The sequence below is a fragment of the Strongylocentrotus purpuratus genome, unplaced genomic scaffold (assembly GCF_000002235.5).
Source record: "Strongylocentrotus purpuratus isolate Spur 01 unplaced genomic scaffold, Spur_5.0 spur5_scaffold_7, whole genome shotgun sequence".
In the NCBI taxonomy this organism is placed as follows: domain Eukaryota; kingdom Metazoa; phylum Echinodermata; class Echinoidea; order Camarodonta; family Strongylocentrotidae; genus Strongylocentrotus; species Strongylocentrotus purpuratus.
The window spans coordinates 14,465,646-14,490,410 of record NW_022145613.1 but is presented as its reverse complement, the minus strand read 5'-3'; the positions used below and the strand labels follow the sequence as shown (position 1 = coordinate 14,490,410).

General features: G+C 38.5%; 1 protein-coding gene across 1 annotated transcript in view; it reads left to right on the top strand.

The window, feature by feature from the left end:
* The window catches only part of LOC593059 (DNA mismatch repair protein Msh6), a 52,432-nt gene that overhangs the window by 21,113 nt on the left and 6,554 nt on the right, over positions 1-24,765 (top strand). The window contains exons 12-23 of the mRNA XM_030974086.1: positions 10,759-10,824; positions 11,425-11,576; positions 13,234-13,305; positions 13,998-14,241; positions 14,731-14,800; positions 15,252-15,381; positions 16,663-16,835; positions 17,323-17,421; positions 18,177-18,257; positions 21,956-22,051; positions 22,621-22,711; positions 24,004-24,159. Coding sequence (XP_030829946.1) covers positions 10,759-10,824; positions 11,425-11,576; positions 13,234-13,305; positions 13,998-14,241; positions 14,731-14,800; positions 15,252-15,381; positions 16,663-16,835; positions 17,323-17,421; positions 18,177-18,257; positions 21,956-22,051; positions 22,621-22,711; positions 24,004-24,159 — 1,430 coding nt within the window. The remainder of the gene's footprint in view (positions 1-10,758; positions 10,825-11,424; positions 11,577-13,233; positions 13,306-13,997; positions 14,242-14,730; positions 14,801-15,251; positions 15,382-16,662; positions 16,836-17,322; positions 17,422-18,176; positions 18,258-21,955; positions 22,052-22,620; positions 22,712-24,003; positions 24,160-24,765) is intronic.

Genomic DNA, 24,765 nt, shown 5'->3' with positions numbered 1-24,765 from the left:
CAAATTGGCGTGGGGTCCAGGGGGCGGAGCCCCCGTAGGCTCAGGTGTTTTAAGCAATAAATTACCGTCAGATTAGCATCCAGCCGTCTGCCTTCAGGGCCCTAGGTGGGGTCCAGGGGGGAGGGTTTTATAGGCATTTAATCAAGGTTAGATGAGCAAATTTTTTGCCTTGGAAATTGGAAAACTTACGTTGTCAGATATTTCGTTTAGTGGCTTGGGGGGAGGGGGAGGGACATGGGTATTTAGGCATTTAATCAGGTTAGATGAGCATATTTTGATACCTTGATTGTGGCACTGGTAGGTCATTAATTGGTGTGGGGTCCAGGGGGCGGAGCTGAGGGGTTTTAGGCATCAAATTACCGTCAGATGAGCATCCAGGTGCCTGACTTTGGGCCCTAGGTGAAATCCAGGGGCCAAGCTCTCGGAAGCTCAGGGGTTTTAAGGCATCTACTGACGGTCAGATGAAACGTTTTTAATTTTTTAAAAATTATCATTTTGGGGGCCCTCGGAAATCGGAAAATTGCGTCGTCAGATATTTCGTTCAGTGGCTTGGGAGGGGGGGGGGGGGGGGGGAGGAAAACTTTTTTGTTGCTTTCTTTAGCATACAACCTTTTTTTATTGTCGGGGGGTCAGCCCCCCTCCCCCCTGGATCCGCAACTGCCCACAACTGTAACTGTTCGATTTACATCTCTTGAGTGTCTGAGATGAACTGAACGCTGATCAAAAATGGGTATTGTACCATCAGCTGGCGATAATATTTTGTGTAACCGCCCAATTCACGAGTCATCTTAGATCCCTGTTCGAAAATGTCGATCTGCTCCGGTCGAGATTGTTCAGAGATCGTGTACATCTAGTTGGTCTAGTAGGGATCGCGTTGGGATTGTATGTAGATCGGAATGATCTAGAAGAGATCAAAGTTGTGGTCGACTATACGTCGTGCAGGAGTTGTGAATGGTCGAATGTGGGTCGTCAATGGTCGAATAGCGGTCTGGAAGAGCTTGTGTTTAGGCATGTCGGGATTGGTTGGAGAAAAATGGGTGATCGGGCTTGATTGGGCTTGGTCGGGTTGGTTTGATCGGCAATGGGAACCCCCCATAACAAAACCTTAACTTTTCAGGGAAAAAACATAGCTGATCGCATTCTCCTGATTGCGTTTCTCAAGAACCGATTGATGGATTCCCTCCAAACTTAAGTCATTTATGTATCTTGCAGAGCTAATGAACTGATTAGATTTTCGGGGTCATGAGGTCAAAGATCATAGGGCTCATTATGTATGCAAAAATAGCTTGTGGTCACATTATCATAAGAACCAACAGACAGATTAACATCAAACTCAAGACATGTATATGTATCTTGCAGAGCCAATGAACTGATTAGATTTTCGGGGTCATGAGGTCAAAGATCATAGGGCTCATTATGTATGCAAAAATAGCTTGTGGTCACATTATCATGAGAACCAACAGACAGATTAACATCAAACTCAAGACATGTATATGTTTCTTGCAGAACCAATGAACTGATTAGATTTAGGGTCATGAGGTCAAAGGTCATGTGGTTCAATATGTATCCATACAAATACCTTGTGAATGCATTATTATTAGAACAGACAGATGGATTACAATCAAACTTGAATTTATTGCCTCCGTTTTGGTTTGTAAAATTGCTCTATGGCGGAGGCATCATTTTGAACTGTGTGCAGTCGAAGTTCAATCTAGTTGATTATAACAGGGAAACAATTGTAACTCATTTATTTTTAAAATACTAAAATATGACAGTTGGCAAATCTGTTTTATAACTGCAAAAACCTTCACCCCAGAAGAGCATAAGCATTTGCAATTTCCATTCTGGCGATGGTAGTACAATGGATAATAGCAGGTGAATAAAATATTTCATCACAACACACAACTGGGAATGAGGAAGCATTCATAAATTTGAATACAATTTCGCATAGTGCATCAAGTTATCAAGAAAAATGATGATGTCCATGCCGGTGGGTAATCTTGTAGATTAATGGACAAGAATACAATAAATCTCTCATAATAATTCAACTACCGGTATATTACATTTTAGCTTACTTACCATGATTGACTTTGTGTTCAGATTTGAAGGAGTATTGTGTAAAAAAAAGAAGAAAAGCATTCCTGATTACGCCCATAACATTCATGTCTGATGACTCATCTTTATTCGTCACGATGGTGGGTGTAAATAACTCTATTGTACAAAGTCAGTAATAATGGCATATTTTGTTATTGTGCACCTAGCATAGCTTACATTCTAGGCTGACTAAATTGTTTTGATATATTAATAGTTTTTGTGACAGCGGCCCACTTGCTCAGCCCTTTTATCTTTTTTTCACAATTACTCTCTTCCCTACCCCCCCCCCCCCCTCCCTCTCTCTCTCTCTCTCTCTATCATTCGGGTTGTCCGTCCCGTTCTTGTGATTGCAATATCACGATATCTCAAGAACCACATGAGATATGAACTTCAAAGTTAATGTTAGTATGTATCACCATAGGAAGACAAGCTGAATAGCTTTTGGAGTAATTAGGGCAAAGGACACAGAGGTCAACCGCTTCACGATTGATACATGTCTGCCCTAAACAGTTACTCGACCGAACTCGCTCACTTCTCGACTGCTTCTCAATCACATCCCAATCACATCCCGAGCACTTCTCGACCGCACTCGATCCTTCCGGTCACTACTCAACCAAGGACACAATTACGTGCTGATCTAATCACATTTTTTTCGTACAGGTATATTGATACTAATGAAGTTAATCGCTTCTAGAATTGGTAGTAACATGTGACTGCGACAGGCAGGCGCGGATCCAGGATTTCTTAGAGGGCGGGGGGGGGGGCCAAATTTGAAATTATGCAAGCCAAATATTGGTACGTAATGGTGACACCGGCAGTGGCAAAAACTTTTTAGGGCGGCGGGGGGGGGGGGGGGGGGGAGGGGGTAGACAAATTAAATCCCCATCACCCAACTTCCTTGCAGGCCCCGCTGAACTTTTCTCGACGGGGGGGGGGGGGTCAAGGGGTGGAGCCCCAAGAAGGTCAGGGGGAATAGGCATTTAATTACTGTCAGATGAGCATATTTTGTATCTTATTTGTGACACTGGCAGGACACAAATTGGTGTGGGGTCCAGGGGGTGGTGGAGCCCCAGAAGCTCAGGGGTTTTATACATTAAATTACTGTCAGATGAGCATATTTTGATACCTTATTTGTGACACTGGCAGGTCACAAATTGGCGTGGGGTCCAGGGGGCGGAGCCCCCGTAGGCTCAGGTGTTTTAAGCAATAAATTACCGTCAGATTAGCATCCAGCCGTCTGCCTTCAGGGCCCTAGGTGGGGTCCAGGGGGGAGGGTTTTATAGGCATTTAATCAAGGTTAGATGAGCAAATTTTTTGCCTTGGAAATTGGAAAACTTACGTTGTCAGATATTTCGTTTAGTGGCTTGGGGGGAGGGGGAGGGACATGGGTATTTAGGCATTTAATCAGGTTAGATGAGCATATTTTGATACCTTGATTGTGGCACTGGTAGGTCATTAATTGGTGTGGGGTCCAGGGGGCGGAGCTGAGGGGTTTTAGGCATCAAATTACCGTCAGATGAGCATCCAGGTGCCTGACTTTGGGCCCTAGGTGAAATCCAGGGGCCAAGCTCTCGGAAGCTCAGGGGTTTTAAGGCATCTACTGACGGTCAGATGAAACGTTTTTAATTTTTTAAAAATTATCATTTTGGGGGCCCTGGGAAATCGGAAAATTGCGTCGTCAGATATTTCGTTCAGTGGCTTGGGAGGGGGGGGGGGGGGAGGAAAAACTTTTTTGTTGCTTTCTTTAGCATACAACCTTTTTTTATTGTCGGGGGGTCAGCCCCCCTCCCCCCTGGATCCGCAACTGCCCACAACTGTAACTGTTCGATTTACATCTCTTGAGTGTCTGAGATGAACTGAACGCTGATCAAAAATGGGTATTGTACCATCAGCTGGCGATAATATTTTGTGTAACCGCCCAATTCACGAGTCATCTTAGATCCCTGTTCGAAAATGTCGATCTGCTCCGGTCGAGATTGTTCAGAGATCGTGTACATCTAGTTGGTCTAGTAGGGATCGCGTTGGGATTGTATGTAGATCGGAATGATCTAGAAGAGATCAAAGTTGTGGTCGACTATACGTCGTGCAGGAGTTGTGAATGGTCGAATGTGGGTCGTCAATGGTCGAATAGCGGTCTGGAAGAGCTTGTGTTTAGGCATGTCGGGATTGGTTGGAGAAAAATGGGTGATCGGGCTTGATTGGGCTTGGTCGGGTTGGTTTGATCGGCAATGGGAACCCCCCATAACAAAACCTTAACTTTTCAGGGAAAAAAACATAGCTGATCGCATTCTCCTGATTGCGTTTCTCAAGAACCGATTGATGGATTCCCTCCAAACTTAAGTCATTTATGTATCTTGCAGAGCTAATGAACTGATTAGATTTTCGGGGTCATGAGGTCAAAGATCATAGGGCTCATTATGTATGCAAAAATAGCTTGTGGTCACATTATCATAAGAACCAACAGACAGATTAACATCAAACTCAAGACATGTATATGTATCTTGCAGAGCCAATGAACTGATTAGATTTTCGGGGTCATGAGGTCAAAGATCATAGGGCTCATTATGTATGCAAAAATAGCTTGTGGTCACATTATCATGAGAACCAACAGACAGATTAACATCAAACTCAAGACATGTATATGTTTCTTGCAGAACCAATGAACTGATTAGATTTAGGGTCATGAGGTCAAAGGTCATGTGGTTCAATATGTATCCATACAAATACCTTGTGAATGCATTATTATTAGAACAGACAGATGGATTACAATCAAACTTGAATTTATTGCCTCCGTTTTGGTTTGTAAAATTGCTCTATGGCGGAGGCATCATTTTGAACTGTGTGCAGTCGAAGTTCAATCTAGTTGATTATAACAGGGAAACAATTGTAACTCATTTATTTTTAAAATACTAAAATATGACAGTTGGCAAATCTGTTTTATAACTGCAAAAACCTTCACCCCAGAAGAGCATAAGCATTTGCAATTTCCATTCTGGCGATGGTAGTACAATGGATAATAGCAGGTGAATAAAATATTTCATCACAACACACAACTGGGAATGAGGAAGCATTCATAAATTTGAATACAATTTCGCATAGTGCATCAAGTTATCAAGAAAAATGATGATGTCCATGCCGGTGGGTAATCTTGTAGATTAATGGACAAGAATACAATAAATCTCTCATAATAATTCAACTACCGGTATATTACATTTTAGCTTACTTACCATGATTGACTTTGTGTTCAGATTTGAAGGAGTATTGTGTAAAAAAAAGAAGAAAAGCATTCCTGATTACGCCCATAACATTCATGTCTGATGACTCATCTTTATTCGTCACGATGGTGGGTGTAAATAACTCTATTGTACAAAGTCAGTAATAATGGCATATTTTGTTATTGTGCACCTAGCATAGCTTACATTCTAGGCTGACTAAATTGTTTTGATATATTAATAGTTTTTGTGACAGCGGCCCACTTGCTCAGCCTTTTATCTTTTTTTCACAATTTACTCTCTTCCCTACCCCCCCCCCCCCCCCCCCCCCTCCCTCTCTCTCTCTCTCTCTCTATCATTCGGGTTGTCCGTCCCGTTTTGTGATTGCAATATCACGATATCTCAAGAACCACATGAGATATGAACTTCAAAGTTAATGTTAGTATGTATCACCATAGGAAGACAAGCTGAATAGCTTTTGGAGTAATTAGGGCAAAGGACACAGAGGTCAACCGCTTCACGATTGATACATGTCTGCCCTAAACAGTTACTCGACCGAACTCGCTCACTTCTCGACTGCTTCTCAATCACATCCCAATCACATCCCAATCACATCCCGAGCACTTCTCGACCGCACTCGATCCTTCCGGTCACTACTCAACCAAGGACACAATTACGTGCTGATCTAATCACATTTTTTTCGTACAGGTATATTGATACTAATGAAGTTAATCGCTTCTAGAATTGGTAGTAACATGTGACTGCGACAGGCAGGCGCGGATCCAGGATTTCTTAGAGGGCGGGGGGGGGGGCCAAATTTGAAATTATGCAAGCCAAATATTGGTACGTAATGGTGACACGGCAGTGGCAAAAACTTTTTAGGGCGGGGGGGGGGGGGGGGGGGGGGGGGGGGAGGGGGTAGACAAATTAAATCCCCATCACCCAACTTCCTTGCAGGCCCCGCTGAACTTTTCTCGACGGGGGGGTCAAGGGGTGGAGCCCCAGAAGCTCAGGGGTTTTATACATTAAATTACTGTCAGATGAGCATATTTGATACCTTATTTGTGACACTGGCAGGTCACAAATTGGCGTGGGGTCCAGGGGGCGGAGCCCCCGTAGGCTCAGGTGTTTTAAGCAATAAATTACCGTCAGATTAGCATCCAGCCGTCTGCCTTCAGGGCCCTAGGTGGGGTCCAGGGGGGAGGGTTTTATAGGCATTTAATCAAGGTTAGATGAGCAAATTTTTTGCCTTGGAAATTGGAAAACTTACGTTGTCAGATATTTCGTTTAGTGGCTTGGGGGGAGGGGGAGGGACATGGGTATTTAGGCATTTAATCAGGTTAGATGAGCATATTTTGATACCTTGATTGTGGCACTGGTAGGTCATTAATTGGTGTGGGTCCAGGGGGCGGAGCTGAGGGGTTTTAGGCATCAAATTACCGTCAGATGAGCATCCAGGTGCCTGACTTTGGGCCCTAGGTGAAATCCAGGGGCCAAGCTCTCGGAAGCTCAGGGGTTTTAAGGCATCTACTGACGGTCAGATGAAACGTTTTTAATTTTTTAAAAATTATCATTTTGGGGGCCCTCGGAAATCGGAAAATTGCGTCGTCAGATATTTCGTTCAGTGGCTTGGGAGGGGGGGGGGGGGGGGAGGAAAACTTTTTTGTTGCTTTCTTTAGCATACAACCTTTTTTTATTGTCGGGGGGTCAGCCCCCCTCCCCCCTGGATCCGCAACTGCCCACAACTGTAACTGTTCGATTTACATCTCTTGAGTGTCTGAGATGAACTGAACGCTGATCAAAAATGGGTATTGTACCATCAGCTGGCGATAATATTTTGTGTAACCGCCCAATTCACGAGTCATCTTAGATCCCTGTTCGAAAATGTCGATCTGCTCCGGTCGAGATTGTTCAGAGATCGTGTACATCTAGTTGGTCTAGTAGGGATCGCGTTGGGATTGTATGTAGATCGGAATGATCTAGAAGAGATCAAAGTTGTGGTCGACTATACGTCGTGCAGGAGTTGTGAATGGTCGAATGTGGGTCGTCAATGGTCGAATAGCGGTCTGGAAGAGCTTGTGTTTAGGCATGTCGGGATTGGTTGGAGAAAAATGGGTGATCGGGCTTGATTGGGCTTGGTCGGGTTGGTTTGATCGGCAATGGGAACCCCCCATAACAAAACCTTAACTTTTCAGGGAAAAAAACATAGCTGATCGCATTCTCCTGATTGCGTTTCTCAAGAACCGATTGATGGATTCCCTCCAAACTTAAGTCATTTATGTATCTTGCCAGTGAAAAAAATACACGGGGGCTCAGGGCGAATTAGCCCCGAAATGCCCAAAAGAGCCCTGAAAATCAGAAAAGAGCCCCCATAAATTTGCATAGAGTTCAATGCAAAACAAGTTTAAGAATGTTATATTCATGCGGGCAAGCTTGAAAAGTAGCCCCCGAAAAATAAATATTAATTTTTTCCCTGTATCTTGCAGAGCTAATGAACTGATTAGATTTTCGGGGTCATGAGGTCAAAGATCATAGGGCTCATTATGTATGCAAAAATAGCTTGTGGTCACATTATCATAAGAACCAACAGACAGATTAACATCAAACTCAAGACATGTATATGTATCTTGCAGAGCCAATGAACTGATTAGATTTTCGGGGTCATGAGGTCAAAGATCATAGGGCTCATTATGTATGCAAAAATAGCTTGTGGTCACATTATCATGAGAACCAACAGACAGATTAACATTAAACTCAAGACATGTATATGTATCTTGCAGAGCCAATGAACTGATTAGATTTAGGGTCATGAGGTCAAAGGTCATGTGGTTCAATATGTATGCATATAAATACCTTGTGGATGCATTATTATTAGAACAGACAGATGGATTTCAATCAAACTTGAATTTTTTGCCTCCGTTTTGGTTTGTAAAATTGCTCTATGGCGGAGGCATCATTTTGAACTGTGTGCAGTCGAAGTTCAATCTAGTTAATTATAACAGGGAAACAATTGTAACTCATTTATTTTTAAAATACTAAAATATGACAGTTGACAAATGTGTTTCGTTTATGCAAAAACCTTCACCCCAGAAGAGCATAAGCATTTGCAATTTCCATTCTGGCGATGGTAGTACAAAGGATAATAGCAGGTGAATAAAATATTTCATCACAACACACAACTGGGAATGAGGAAGCATTCATAAATTTGAATACAATTTTGCATAGTGCATCAAGTTATCAAGAAAAATGATGATGACATTTCACAAAATCTTTTACGAACTTTGAAAAATTGATACTATTCATAATTATTGATTTAAAATAGTGTATCAAAATTCACATTTTTCATTATTAACTGGAAAAAATTACTCATATTAGTGCAACCACACAAAAACTATATATGAAAATGTGGTTAACTTCCTTGCCTTGTAATAAAATGGTATAGTCCAATGGGGGTAACCCTGGGAGGGGATGCTACGCTTTGGGTTGACTTGTTGGAGTGGACTTGCCATTTAAGAACCACTAGAGATATGGGGTTCAAATTTGGGGATATTATGTATCATCATTAGTACATTTTAGTGAACTACTCGAAGGAGCTAAAACAAGTTATTCCCAATCTGAACAGAGAAGCTTGTACCGAGCCGTAGACCACACGCCTTGAGGTCACTTCCGAGAAGAGGGAGGGGGGGTCGCGGAAGTATTGGCGTCAGCAATAAAACCGGTAAGGTTCGCGCCATTACACCGCATGCTCTCAGCTCGCCTCATTATTTCTATGGTCTTCACGAGAGATGGTCAGATTTGTGAACAAAAAGAGTCTGGTTTTCGAGAGTTTGGGTTTCACCCGCATTTGAGTGTAGTGGACGATGTCATCAAATTCCTGCCGTATGTTCTTCCCAGAGAATTTTGGGACGTACATTTTGGTAATTTATACGTCTGCATTTAATTCGTCCAATTCGCGGCATTCTTGCGAATTTGGACGCCTATAATCGCTTATATAAGAAATATATGTGTTGTCTGAATGTAAAACTAGAGCAAGCGGTCTGTTTATAGGAAGGGGAGACAAAAGGTTATGATATTGGAGGATTGTTTATTGCCGTATCTATACAATTATTATACGAGCGTGACTTGTCCATAAGCTGTGGATACAATCAGTATTGCCCAGGGAGTTAAGTCGTTTGGGCTCACCACTTTTTCGGTTGGGGTGTGGGGGGGGGGGTGAGCAGGATCCTGTCCGTTGAAGCTGAGTTTGCCTGGCTTATGCCGTATGTAACGCTCAGGGTGTCCGGCTGGAAGTCATCTTCGCTCACCCATGCCTCTTGTCTGTGCAAAACCAGCAAGAGATGGGGAAGTCCCGTTCGCTTGGCCAGGCGAATGGAAGCATTGTTACGGCTAGTCAAAAGATATTACTTTGTCGCCCGGCCGGGCCTCCTATTGGTTCCTTACAGATCGCTCTCGACATATAATGCTCGAAGTATTTGATTTGCATTCATTGTTGTTTGTTATATTTTCATTATAATTACTTTGCTGACCAGCTTGATTGTAATCAGCTCTCAATAAAGACCATGGTCAATCGCACATATACTTACAAATTTGTTTGATTTGATTTGATTTTTGATTTTGATTTATTTATTTCTGTTTGATTTTCTTTTTCTTTTGCATTTTTACAAATATATAACAAACAAATATTGCAAATGTACACATGACAAAAGAATATATGTAGAATAAAGTAAGGCTGGGTGTAACTAATCGAGAACATCAAACAGGAGGGTTGACAAAATAAGCAAAGCTTGATAGTATGACTACCCTCAAAGGATACATAATTATACAAATATGGAGGAACAAAATATTGGTAAAAGGGGGAAAAGACAGAAAAAAAGAAGAGAAAAGAAAGAGGGGATGAACATCAATATTCACAGACTTATGTGGTAGTTGGATTTCAAATTGATATATAAAGATTTTAAATAAGAAAAGAAATGCAAATGTTGACTTCTTCTTTCGTCTCAGAGTGGGAATAATAGATATTCTGATTAGATTTTTTGGTAAATAACTCAATGGTCAATTTTTAAAAAATTAGAGGTATTACCCTTGTTATCTCAAGAATTTCTTGATGCATGAGCTTCAAACATGGGGACAGTATTACTATATGAAAATGATCCAATTACATTTGGGGGCTAGTACTAGTTAGGTATGATCAGAGCCATCAGCTGACATTTGAATATAAGCTTTTTTGTTTTCATTGTCATATGTCAAATATAATTCCATCCATTTCCTATACTTAATTTAAAGTGGAAGCATATAGGAGATGCAGTCACATTTGTCTTGTTATTTTCTAAACTACAAAAATATCTCATGTGAATATAGAAAACAAATTTAGAAGGTGTCTTAGTAACACGTTCATTAAACAGGAATTAAAAACTCTACCTAACTTTTAATTTGTTTTACATCCTTCTAACAGTGAGCAGAGCCCCTACCAAATTTGACAAAGTTGTCAAGAGAGAAATATGCAGGATTTCTACCCAAGGTAGGTTATTTTGCTCTGGTAAAGTTATTGTTTCTTTCTTTAAATGTCAAAATTGTCTTTAATCTTTCTCTGCCTTTTTGTAATATTGTCTCCCTTGTTCTCACCTGTCTGTGTTTAATCATCCATTGTTTTTGTGTCCCTACCTATATCTGCACCATTGTCTTTGCTCTTAATTGAATTCAACATCTTGCTTTTCTTTGTACATGATACGTTATTACTCCATGTGGTTTTCTCCCCATGATTATCTAAAGTGACATTAATTTCCATTTTACTTGCAGTTGCAAGAAAGTCTTTTTCTATTTTCCCTACTATCTATTTATTTTGTATTCTTTTATAACTTGTATAGATTTTTTTATAATTTTTATTTGTTCTTTGTAAATAATTTGTAATTAATATTGGACAATTCTTGTAATGTATTTTTTTGTATAGACATGTTGAAAATCAGCGTTACGGCTGAATGCTGTTTTTTTTTTTAAATCACCATATTGTAATAAATATATTTTTTAAATCACTGCTTGAGCTTTTATATTCATACCCTATTATCATCACATTATGCTTTTGCGCTCTCTCTCTCTCTTTACTTCTTTCTTTCTCCTATAGCCACAAGAACCTTTAGCTTTATAGATGGTGATACGTGTGAAGCACAGAGCAGCTATCTTCTTGCAGTCACTGAAAGGCCTTGTGAAGGGAGCTCCGGTGGGGAGAGTGTCTACGGTGTGTGCATTGTTGAAACATCAATTGGCAAATTCTATGTGAGTAACATTGTGAAAAAGCTTTTTCAGTTTTTGAATGATATTCATGGATATTTTAGTCCAAAGTATATATACGTACACTGTAGTTGCGTACTGAATGTTATTTATTTCTTTGATAGTGGTCACTGTCTATCTAAGGCGTTTGATACCATTGACCATGGTATCCTCCTCAGGAAACTAGAGCATTATGGAATACGTGGTGTAGCATTGTCTTGGTTCCAAAGCTATTTGTTTGACAGGACTCAATTTGTTGTGGTGGATGGTAGTAGTTCCCAACTTGCTTCTATTAAATATGGTGTACCTCAGGGTTCTGTTCTTGGTCCCCTGTTGTTTTTAATTTATATAAATGATATAATACACTCGTCAACATTATTCTCATACTCCCTGTTTGCTGATGATACCAGCTTGCTGCTGGTTGATAAGAAGGCTGAAGATTTATTACTAATTGCAAATCAAGAGATTCAGAAACTGTATGCATGGTATTGTTGTAATAAGTTATTGTTGAATGTTCAAAAGACCAAATGTGTTATTTTTCGCTCAAAGGGTAAAAAGCTTCCAGATGGTATTACTTTTCTTAATGTTGGAGGCCATGATGTTGCGCTTAGTGAAAATGTTCAGTTCTTAGGGTTAACTATGGATGAACATTTATCTTGGAAGAATCATTTAGACGTTGTATGCACTAAGTTGTCTCGAAGTGTAGGTGTCATTTTTAGATTGAAATTTATTTTACCTGAAAGAGTGCTGATAACATTATATAATAGTATTATTCTTCCTTATTTGACATATTGTAATGTTGCTTGGGGAAACACTTTTAAGTCATATCTTGATAAGTTAAGAGTATTGCAGAAGAAGGCAATAAGGCTTATTACTAATTCTAATTATAGACATCCAAGTTCTCCATTGTTCCTTCGATTAAGAATGTTACCACTAAGTGGACTTGTGTCAATCAATTGCGTATTGTTTATGTATAAACTTCAGTTTATGCCTCATGAATGTACGTTAAAAGATTTATTCCGTACAAACTCACAAATTCATAATTATAATACACGTCAAAGGGGTCTTATTCATCAGCCTTTTGCAAGAACAAATATCACTCTGACCTCTTTCCATATCTCTTGCATCAAAGAATGGAACAGTTTGCCTGATGATATAAAATATAGTACAACTCTTTCTAGGTTTAGAAGGTTATCTAAAACGTATCTACTTGGAAGACTGACATAATTCTACTTTGTATCTTAATAATTTCTCATTCTCAAATGCTTATAGACCACTAAGGACTGTGTGTGTGTGCGTGGGTGCGCGCGTGTGTGTGAATATTTTTTTGTGTTCTATATTCTGTAGCTTAGTTTGTTTCCATCCCTTGTATAAACATTATATTCTTTTTATTCACCTTGCCATATCGTTAATGTATGTATTTTGTTGACTATAGGGCCCCGCTCACAAGCTTAGCTTCTACAGGGGTCCTAAAACCATTCACTTAATGATGTACTATTACCAGTCTCTTTTTCATGTAAAAGATTATATCATGTTTTGTGTGGTTTTGAATAAATGAACTTGAGTAGTTGAGTAACTTGAGTAACTTGAGTAGTTGAGTAACTTGAGTAACTGTGTAATTTTTTGCTGTATTTCTCTCGTATATCTTCTCACTGAATTACAGATTGGCCAATTCCAAGATGATCGTCACAGTTCTAGGTTTAGGACGCTCATTGCTCACTATCCCCCTGCACAGGTAAGCCTAATTCATTGACAAGAAATTTTGGTTTTTCTGTCTTCTTTTTTTCCCTTCAAATACGTAATTAGTTGATAGTAACCCTGTGCTAGAATTCTGACTTTCTCTGGTTCTGTAGGAAGATATAAAATGAATTATTAAATGAACTATTAAATGTAATTCTTGCTTCATGACTGAGGTATTGCCATTCTTGTCAAAGATTTTCTCTGTAGACTTGACAATGGGGATGCTTTTAACACATTGAAGGTACCTATGGAGAGGAAGCATTGACGATCAATGTGTATGTTATTCTTCATATCACCACTGCCAATAACTTCACTCTTTGAATCTGTTGAGGTCTTGTCTGAATGCGGCAAGCTCCTCTCAATTAAGGCCCAATAGTTCATGTTCAACAACCATGATCTTCGTTCTCAAAGATACTTTCCAGTCTAGTTCAGAGTTCTGTTTGAAATGCTAGCATCCACTCTTGATGTTATGTTTTCTATCTCTTTCACTTAACTTATTCCTTGACAACTCTTTGAATTTTGGTCAGGTTTTGTTTGAATGTGGCAAGCTCCTTTCAAAAGCTCAATAGCTCTTGTTCAACAACCTTGATCTCCTTTCTCAAAGACACTCTCCTGTTTGGTGCAGAGTTTTGTATTCAATCTCTTTCACTTACCCAATTGCTTTGCAACTCTTTGAATTTTGGTCAGGTTTTGTTTGAGCGTGGCAAGCTGCTTCCGAAGACCCAGCAACTCCTGTCGAACAACCTGGTCTCTGTTCTCAAAGACTCTCTCCTGCCTGGATCAGAGTTCTGGGATGCCTCCAAGACGCTCAAGGCACTCATGGAGAAGGGCTACTTCGAGGACAGCGAGAGAGACAAGGATGGACAGGAGAATGGTGAGAAGAGAGGATTGAGCTGCTGGCCAGATGAACTGAAGGAGATGCTGTCGGATGGTAAGAATATTAAGCTTTTCAGTTTGTGCCCAGCAGAACGACATGAGTAGTTGTGTAGCCAACAATTGTATATTTATTAAAATACATTCCACTAGTGTTGCCATTATTTGATAACACCTACCCGACACATTTTGGTCTGTACATCGTATAATTATTAGTAGCATATTACTCCAGCAATCAAAAATTTTAACTGAAAGAGATTTGACAAAAATTAGTGTTTGTTCCTTCTGCCAGGCGCACTATTTTATATGATTTACAGTCAACCATGTTTGTGTATCCCGCTCAAGAGAAACAGGAAAGAAAAGCTAGTCTTTATGAGCAAGCTGTGTTCCTTTAATACAGGCTACAGTTAGTAACAGTGCTAAAGAAAAAACAAATTTGGTCTTTATGGCCAGGTGGATTTTTCAAGATTTGACTGTAAAGGAATTACTATATGCCATGCAATTGCTTTTCACTCTACTTCTTATTTTCCATTGATGATCTTTACAGCCGACTCTCTTGGTCTAACTCCCAAAGATGGGTGTGAGATGGCTCTGTCTGCTCTTGGGGCATGTACATGGTAAGAGATAACCTTTAGTTATAGAAATTCAAGATTCTAGAAAAAAATAAGTTGGAATAGGCTTTGTCTGAAGGTCTCCTGGTAATTATGGAAAAGAATCTTTGTCAAATCTTTATTCAAAATCGCTTTTGATATGTGCTAACGAGGAACTAGACCTTTGAAGTAGACTGTCAGGTGGCTTCTCTCAGTACATGTAGGGCCAATTACAAATGCACAGTATTTCCTATTGAAATGGTCTTTCTAGACAGGTGGTCTCTGAAGTAAAGAAAAGTGGTCTTTATAGGCAGTTCATTTCAATTCAGTTGGCAGTTGTTTATGCACACAGGTTCTTTTGAGACATGTTTCAGTGAAGACCACTGGCTAGGGGAAACCAAAAATGTGGTCTTTGGAAACGTGTAGTCTTTCTAAACAGGTGGTTGTTAAAAGAAGGTTTGACTTTCTTCCCTGACAGGTACCTCAAGAAATGCTGTCTAGAGCAGGAGCTACTGTCCATGAGAAACTTTGAGGTGTACAAACCCCTGGATGTTGAGGCTAGCAAACCCTCCTCGCCCCTCCCATCCTTCACATCAAAACAACACATGGTGAGACATTGTTGGTCTTGGGTTTTAACTATGATTAATTATATACTAAATATACAGAAAACTTTCATTGGTTGGGGTAATCATAACATGTAGTTTAAAGGGATTGTGTAACTTTGTCTCAGATTCTGAAACAAAATCCTGGATTTAGCTCATGCTGCAATGATGATTAACCTTTAGGTCAGTCAGGAACCCCATGACCCTTACAAGCCAATCGCCTGTCTAATTATCAAGATATTTATAATTGGAAATCTAAATCAAATTTTGCGTTTTCCTAACAGTTTTCATAACACTACCGTCTATCGGGTAAAATGTGTATGGTAAAGCCGGTCTCTCAAAGATTTTTACTTTTTTTGCAGCACTTTGTGATCATTTTGAAGGACAATTTTTTAGGGTTTCAATATTACACCCTGTTACAGACACTAATAACACGTAGGGCCATGCATCTCAGATTTAACATTGTTAAACAATGCCTTTAATCTACTTTCAACCTTATAATTTACTGGTAGGAGGAAAGCTTTTCGTTCAATCTTTTGCGCTTTCTCAAGCCAAGTGATTATTCTTACAGTTTCTTGCTGTCTGCTGCCTTGAGATCCCTGGGTGGCAATGAATAGCCAGAGTCCCTATTCAGTGAAAGACTAATCCTTTTTATTCAAATGGATTCTTTCACCTCTCTTGACCAGAAGTGTGTTTCAATGTTAATAATATGGGCATCATCCCATCCAATGTTGTGTCCAGTATTAAGGGCTTGTTGTATTGTATTGCAGGTGTCATGGAAAGATAAAAAGACAAATGTGTGGGTACTAGAAAAGATTGGAACAGACTTGACCATCAGAAGGGGAATCATGGAAAGAAAACTTAACTATTTTGGGCACATTGTTAGGAGGTCTGAAGGTATTGAGAAGCAAATACTGCAAGGAGCAGTCAAAGGAAAACGGGGTAGAGGTCGTCCACCAATATCTTGGACTGATGATATCAACAAAGTGTCTGGACAAGAAATGAAAGGTGCAACACAAATGGCAGGTGAAAGAGTTGCATGGCGTGCTCTCGTGAAGGCCACAGCAGCGCTTTACAGCGCCACCTGAAGTTGATGATGATGATGTATTGTATTATAACTGTTTAGAATTGTGCCATTATGATTTCTTGTCAAAGATATACATTTATGTTTTAAACTTCGAAATCTCCCATGCAATCCGTACAAGCTACTTTGTGAAGAAAATAAATATTACCTGGTATTCTTATTCTAAATCAGCCAGTGTGGGATTTTGGAAATTTTGTTTCTAGGTCCTAGACAGTATCACACTGAGTAACCTGGACATACTAGAGAATAGCAGTACAGGGACTAGAGAGGGCACCCTACTTGAGACTCTGGATCGCTGCCGGACGCCATTCGGAAAGAGGCTCTTCAAACAGTGGCTCTGCACCCCTCTGTGCAATCCAAAGTCTATTAATGACAGGTCAGTTTAAATCCCTTGCTTGAATTTTTTTTCTTTCCTTTTATCAAGGTTGATTTTGTAATATATCTCTAAAAGAATTTGGTATTGGATCAAATGTAGCAGATATTTCTGTTTGATGTTTGTATATTATGATGTTTGTATATTATGTATGGTGAATTATGGAAAATGTAGGAAGAGTATGTAAATGCAGATTTCTTCATAGATCGATTTCTTTAAAGCCTTGACTGTTGTCATGCTATTCCACAGAATATGCTTAGAACATGGTGTCTGTTTGGAGCCAGAAGGGTGTTAATTGATATTCATTGGTTTGAAAGAGACGTAACAATGTTCTCCCCCCCCCCCCCCCCCATTGAAATCTTAATATTAGAGGTTTGCATGTGGAATGTGGTTCACTATAGTGATGAATTGAGCACATCTAAATGGCATACAATGCCTTTGAATGTAAAGTCATGTTTTTTATGTCACTCTTCTCAACCTGTCATTCCAGACTGGATGCCATTGCAGATCTCCATAGCAACCCGGACATCGTAGCAGAGGTTGTGGAACTTATCAAGAAGCTGCCTGACCTTGAGAGATTGCTCAGCAAGTAAGTACCGTACTGTAAAAGCTGTCCATGTTTGTCCTCCCAAGAGTACTCACACTCTGTTAACAGGCACACACATTTGCCCTGCAAATATCTTGGTCTATATTAAGTTACGAGTCATCTATAAAAATAGGTATTTCTAAGAAAATCCACACATCAAATAAGACCGGAAAGTTAGAACACCAAGTGGAATAAACGTTGCTATTTTCAAAATTGAAAACCTTGTACAATGTATTGCAAAAGATCACATGATACCTTTACAGAAGTATATCAGGGGAGGAGACTATCCTTGACACTGCATAATAGACTATTTTTGTAATGTAATCAAACTTAATGTATAAATATTTGTTAAGTGCCAAGTTACAAATTTTTTAATTCACTTGTTTAATACAAATAATTGTACTTCAATATTCAGAGTGTGAATTGTTGCTAGGTGGGACAAACATTATGGCTTGTCCTATCTAACAACACTGAATGTATGTAATTCAGATTCTGACTATTTAAATACTATTATTTTTAACAGATGAATGAAAAATTGTAACGAGCAGGGAAAAAAATATTTACAAATTTTAAGGGGCTTCTGTTCAAGCTTGCTTGCATGAAAATAACACTCTTTAATTTGTTTTGCATTGAACTCTATGCAGATTTTGGGGGGCTCTTTTATGACTTTCGGGGGCTAATTCGCCCCAAGCCCTTGTGTATTTTTTTCTCTGGTAATGAGGCACTTAACAAAGATTTGGTTTGATTTGATATTGCAGGATCCATACGCTTGGTTCTTCAAAGAGAAACTCAGATCATCCAGACAGCAGAGCCATCTTCTTTGAAGATGCTGTTTACAGGTGAGAATCCTTCCTTGCTACCCTTTCTTGTACAGATAAAACTTGTAATTTTCCTTCTCTTCTTGTTCTTATCTTTATCCCATGTGTGTCCTCCTAAATGTAACACAATCATTTTTTGCCCACACTTACCTGTAAGTCATTTATTCTTTGTGTATTAACCAATCCTTCAACTAGTGTTAATCCTCTTCATGTCCATTGATTTAATAATTTAATGGCCCAATGTGTGTGTGTGTGTGTGTGTGTGTGTGTGTGTGTGTGTGTGCAGTGGATTTTGAGAAAGCTTTCGACTCTGTATCTCATAGATATTTATTTCAAATATTGAAATTGTTCGGTTTTGGAGATTCATTTTGCTCTTGGGTAAAATTATTGTATAAAGGGATAAGTAGTTGTGTTATGAACGGTGGTCACTCCACGGGGTATTTTGAAATAGAAAGGGGAGTAAGGCAAGGGGATCCATTATCGCCATATTTGTTTTTGGTTGCCATCGAAATTTTGGCGCATGCAGTAAGGAGGGACAACGGTATTAAAGGGATTACATTTGGAAAATCTGAAATTAGGCAAGTGTTATATGCAGATGATATGACAATATTTTTGAAGGATATTGATTCGGTTAGAAGGTTGCAATATATTTTTGAATCATTTGAAAAAATTAGTGGTCTTAAAGTGAATAAAACAAAGACACATTTTATGTGGATGGGTGAGGATGAGAACAAACCTGATGGGCCTTTATTTGGAAATTTGGTTAAGGAAATACATATTTTAGGGGTTAGTTATTCATTAGATCAAAGTTTAAAAGATAATTTGAATTATAAAGAAATTCTAAGTAAAATAAAAAAATTGCTTGTATGGTGGAAACAAAGAGATTTAACTATTATGGGTAAAATACATTTGCTAAAAACTTATGCGCTTTCAAAATTAAATTATATTTCATCTCTCGTTATTGTCCCTCATTGGGTATATAAAGAAGTTGCAAAAATTTCATTTGAATTCATATGGAGGGGGAAAGATAGAATTAAACGGGCAATAATGTATCAGGATTATGACTTTGGAGGATTAAGAATGATTAATTTTGAAATGTCCGTTAAAATACAGCGCATAATGTGGATAAAACGTCTTTTATATGGAGAGAAAAGTTTGGGATGGAAATTATTTTTTGATCATTGCTTACAGTTTGTGGGTGGTAGATTTATTTTTTTATGTGATTATGATTTAAACAAGATTAAACTCGTTTTAGATATTCCACCATACTATATGGAAATGTTGCAAGCATGGCAAGAGACAAGTAATTTAAGATATTTGGAGGGTTATATTAATCCAATTATTTTTAATAATCAGAATATATGTATAAATGGAAAAAGTATATTTGATAGATACTTGTTTGAAAGAGGGATTGTTCAACTGAATCATTTGGTTGAGAAAGGTCATGTTAAGCCTGTTAAATATTTTATGAATCTCGGTATGAAAGGTAATAATTTGCTTATGATTATTGATATTTATGATGCGATACCCAGGTTATGGAAGGATGATTCAGGGTTAATAGAATTCCTCGAGGTTGATTTGATAAGCTTTAATACTTATTTCCATATTTCTAGTAAAAAAATACAGTTTGTGGATGTGGGTTCAAGAACAATCTATGATTATTTCATCAAAGCACTGCAACGAACGTATGATTTGCAGGTAAGGGATGGGCAAAATGATTATGATTTTATAGATAAAGAATTAAAAGAAATATTTGTTAGACCAAGAATTACTATACTCATTAGAAAACAACGTGAATTTCAATTTAAATTATTGCATGGAGCCATATACACTAATGAGCATCTTCATAGATTTGGTTTTGTTGGTGATAATTTATGTTCGTTTTGTAAGCAGGAAATAGAAACATACAAACATTTATTTTTATCTTGTGGGAGCGTTCAAAGGTTATGGCAGGCTTTAATACAACTTTTTGAGTTAGATGAAATTAAAGATTTAGAATGGCGAGATATATTTGTTGGGTTGGTAGGTAGTTCATATAGAATAAAAATGTGTAATACTATCATTTTCATGGTGAAGTATGTTACATTTATGTCAAGATCGGGGGGGCGAGTACTAACTTTAGAAAAGATGAAAAAAAGCATTTTTAAGTATAGGGATGAGGAAAAGAAAATAGCAATTAAAATGGGAAAGCTAGGATCACATTTTTTAAAGTGGGAGCAGCTTAAGATTAATTAAGATTTGCTTTCTTCTCCACCGTGAGCTTGTTAAAAGCGTAACTCGATTTTGCGGCCTGGATAACTTATTTAGTATATTTTTCTTAAGTTGAGAATGTTGGCAGACATCCACTGAGTGAGTACTGTGTGTGTGTGTGGAGGGGGGGGGGTGGGTGGGTGGGTGGGTGAGTATGTGTGTGAGTGGGTGAGTATGTTTGTGTGATAGAGGGTGAGTATGTCTGTGTGATGTAGGGGGCAGGGAGGGGGCAGGATTGTTTCAGTAAAATTATCTCCAGATTTGTTTTTTTTGTAATATATAAGTAAATAACATTTACAATTGACATATTATGTTTTGGTACTTATACGTTTACTTTGTTGCTAAGTTATATTATACTGCAAATAAGTTTGTGTTTAATTATGTTTATGTAAAAGCATCAATATTGAACACGTTTATTTTTATTCAATTGTATGTCATGGTTTGTATTACACATCTGGAGAAATAAAACAAAATTGTTTAAAAAAAAAAAAAAAGTGTGTGTGTATTGGGTTTTTACAGACGTGTATCAATCAGATATGATTAATTACGTCTGGGGACCGACTTTTAAATGTCACCATCCGAAAGATGTGACTCAGTTTCGAACCTGCGTCCTCGGCTGAAACAGTTTGTAACTTCCAATGTTAGCTGGATGACAGGCTTACGCCACAACGCCCAATGGCCCAAGATGTATTCCCTCCAGTATCCAAAGTAAAAACCTCTGCCAGTGTTTGATCCCAGGTTTTCTGTAGTCAGCCTTTTGGGTTTTGGCCAGCAACTCAGAGATTCTACACTTTCTTTTAATAGCGTATTGCTATCCTCATATTGTAATCATCATTTTGAGTATTCTTCTTTACTTCTATGACCCTTGATCGTTTAACTCTTGTACCTGGCAAACTCTTGCTCTCTTCTCCATTTGTAAATTCTCTCTCTCTCTCTCTCTCTCTCTCTCTCTACGTGCCATATCCTGAGACGTTGGCAACCATGGAGTGCCACAACTCTCTGTCCCATATTCTATGAAGTAATTCATTCTCCCCAAGATCAATTCCATTTTCAGAAATCCCACTCCTTAAGCTACTCATCCACAGAATCCTCCTTCTACCCCTACTCCTCCTCCCCTCCATTCTTCCAGTCAGTGCAAGATTTTCCAAACCATATCAATTATCATTTGAATTTGCAAGAGGAAGTATTTTACATACATTACGGTACTCGGTAGATAGCCGGTGAGGCTTGGTGATAGATGACACATGTTGATGTTGATAAAAACTTGCTGGGTTCAGTTCCCAAGAGTGGGCATGTAGACCGTTGTTATGGATTTCTTTCTATCTCAATTCAATTCAAACAAATAACACAACAGAACAGAAGTATCAAAATGTGGGAGGACACACAACGGCCTATCAAAGGCTTGTCCCTAAACTATATAAGCAATGAAATATAAATTAAGTGGTATTCATCTTTTCTTTCTCGTCCAGCAAACGGAAGATCAGTGATTTCCTCACAGCTCTGGATGGCTTTGAGAGTGGTCTCAAAATTGTCAAACTCTTCAAGAAATCTGTTCCAGATTTCAAGTAAGTTAGAACTTTTCTTTTAAATTGTTATATGTATATATATATACATTGTATAGGAAATGCATTTGAAAAAGTTGGACCTACTTTTTGTTTTCTTTGCTATTTTTTTATTCTGTTGAACTTGTCTGGTTAGACCTAAGAATGAAAAGGATAAATTGGAAGTCAACAAAAAAATAATTCATACTTTTTTCTTCTTTTTTGGAGCAAGGAGGGCATTGACTCATATAGATAAATACAGAGTTACCAATAATGTCCTTTTAGTTCTGAACAGATGTTTTTGTTTATATTCATTGCACTTGTAACCTACCTATAACATACACATTTATGAATAAAAAATATAAATTGAGTTTGCTCTTTCAGAACCACCAGTGCTTTCTACAAGGATATGTCATAAATATCATTTCTACAAGGATATTTCATACACAATGGAATATAACTTATAAAAAAAGCCACAAATATATATTATATTTCCTACATGTATACTGCAAGATAATGTTATGTGTTTCAAATGCATGTATGTACCTTCTGTAACTTTTGATATTTGTGTCTTCTTTGACCTTTGAACCTAGGTCATCATTACTGAAGGCTTGTATATCTCTGAAGTCCACTGGATGTAGAGGCAAATACCCTGACTATGCTGACACCTTAGAGTTCTTTGAGGTTTGTTCAATCTCTTGTTGCTACTGTATGTCAAATATTTTCTTTTATGTATCTCTTATAAATGCCCATAGTATTGGTCACTTTTATGCTCTGACTGTGTTAAAGTGACTCGGTAATATTGCCTCAGATTCCAAAACAAAAATCCTGGATTTAGTTCATGCTGCAATCATAATTATAAACCTTTAGGCCAGTCAGGAATCCCATGACTTTTACAAGCAGATCGCCTGTCTGATTATCAAAATATTTTTGATTGGATATCGAAATTTCAAAAATCGTTCTCCCAACCGTTTTTTATACCAGTTTTTTATAACGGATTTTATAACACTACAGTCTATTGGGGAAAATGAGTACCGGTATGGTAAAACCGGTCACTCAAAAATACTTTACTTTTTTGAGGCACTTTATAATCATTTTGAAGCGCAATTTTTTGACAACACGTAGGGCCATGCACCTCAGATTTAACATTGTTAAACGATGCCTTTAAAGCAAATGTTATGGATAACAAGCATTGTTGTTAACAAGTTGCCTACTGGAAGGGGGTAGCTCCTGTATCAAGCTAAAGGCAAGAAGAAAATTCAGAAGTCAGTAAGTTAAAGTTGTGTAAGGATGGTATTGGGGAAAGGGTGGCATTGATTGCTATAAATTAACAGACCCAAGCCATGCAGGGCAATTGTTTTGATGGTTCATATTTTCCTCAACATCATGTTTATCTTGAAAACACAATTTTAGGCCTTTTCATATTTGTTGTAAAGAAGAACAGGTAGCGATTCTATCTATATTGGGTGTGGAAGTAATCGTATCGTCATTAAATGAACCATTGGCCAAACATATTCAATTCTATTTTCAATTAATTCATTTCCATATTCAATTATAACTGCAATAACAAACACACATACCAGTTTAAAGTATAGATGAACTTCAAAAGTAATACGCACAACACAAATGTTGCTTTGGAATAGAATGATCAAAATGAAGTGGAACGGGAAGAAACAAAGGCCAAGAAAATGTTTGTTGCAATATTCTTATAAGTTTCAAATGATTATTATTGGTACGAGTGTTTCTTTCTTAAGCCTGTTTGTTCTAATTTGGCTAGGAGGGATTAGACCACCCAGGGTTGGTCACTGACAGGTGGCTATCTCATCAACTCGGCTCTCAATTAACATAAGAAAAAGAGGATCATGGAGGACCAATGGTCACCTATTAGGCATTGTTTTCTATATAGAGGGAGCAGGTAGCTAAAAGTAGTACAGTTGGGCTTTAAATTGCAAATATTGTTTTATTTGTTATTTCAGACTGCATTTGATCAGAAGAAAGCCAAGGAAAAAGGAGCCATCATCCCATGCAAGGGTGTCATTCCAGAGTATGATAACGCCATCTCTGACATCGCTGATACCAAAGACAGACTACAGGAATACCTGGACAAACAGAAGAAAAGACTTGGCTGTAGGGTAAGTAACAAGTCCTGTTTACAATAATAATAATAAAAACGGTGCTTATAAAGCGCTTACCACTAAAGTTTCCAAGCGCTATACACCCGATGCAGCGAACTGCCTAATAAATAAAATATGGATCACCCATGCAAGGGTGTCATCCCAGAGTATGACAATGCCATCTATGATATGGCCGATACTAAAGACAGACATTTAATGGGTGTGATCCCAGAGTAAGATTACACCATCTGTTACATGGCCGATACATATGACACACTTTAGGACTACTTGGAAAAAACACAGAAGACAGTATTAATGCCTCAGTCACACCTTTGCTTATTCGGCTTGCGTATTGCTACGTACTTATGGCAAGCCGTTTTAACATTTATTGTATCCCCCGGCAGTATGCTGGTGGGGTACTTTGGATTCAGCAGCGTTACGCCGCCGCCGCGTCATATTCTTGTGTGCGCTCTCACTGCCACATTTCTTGATGGATTTCTTTCAAATTTTGTATGGAGGTGTATCCTGGTATAATCTACATACCTATAACTTTTGGTGATGCTGCCCCCAGTGTTCCGTCTTCTATAGGGTACAAGGCCATATTTCTGTGGATGGTTTGTGTGC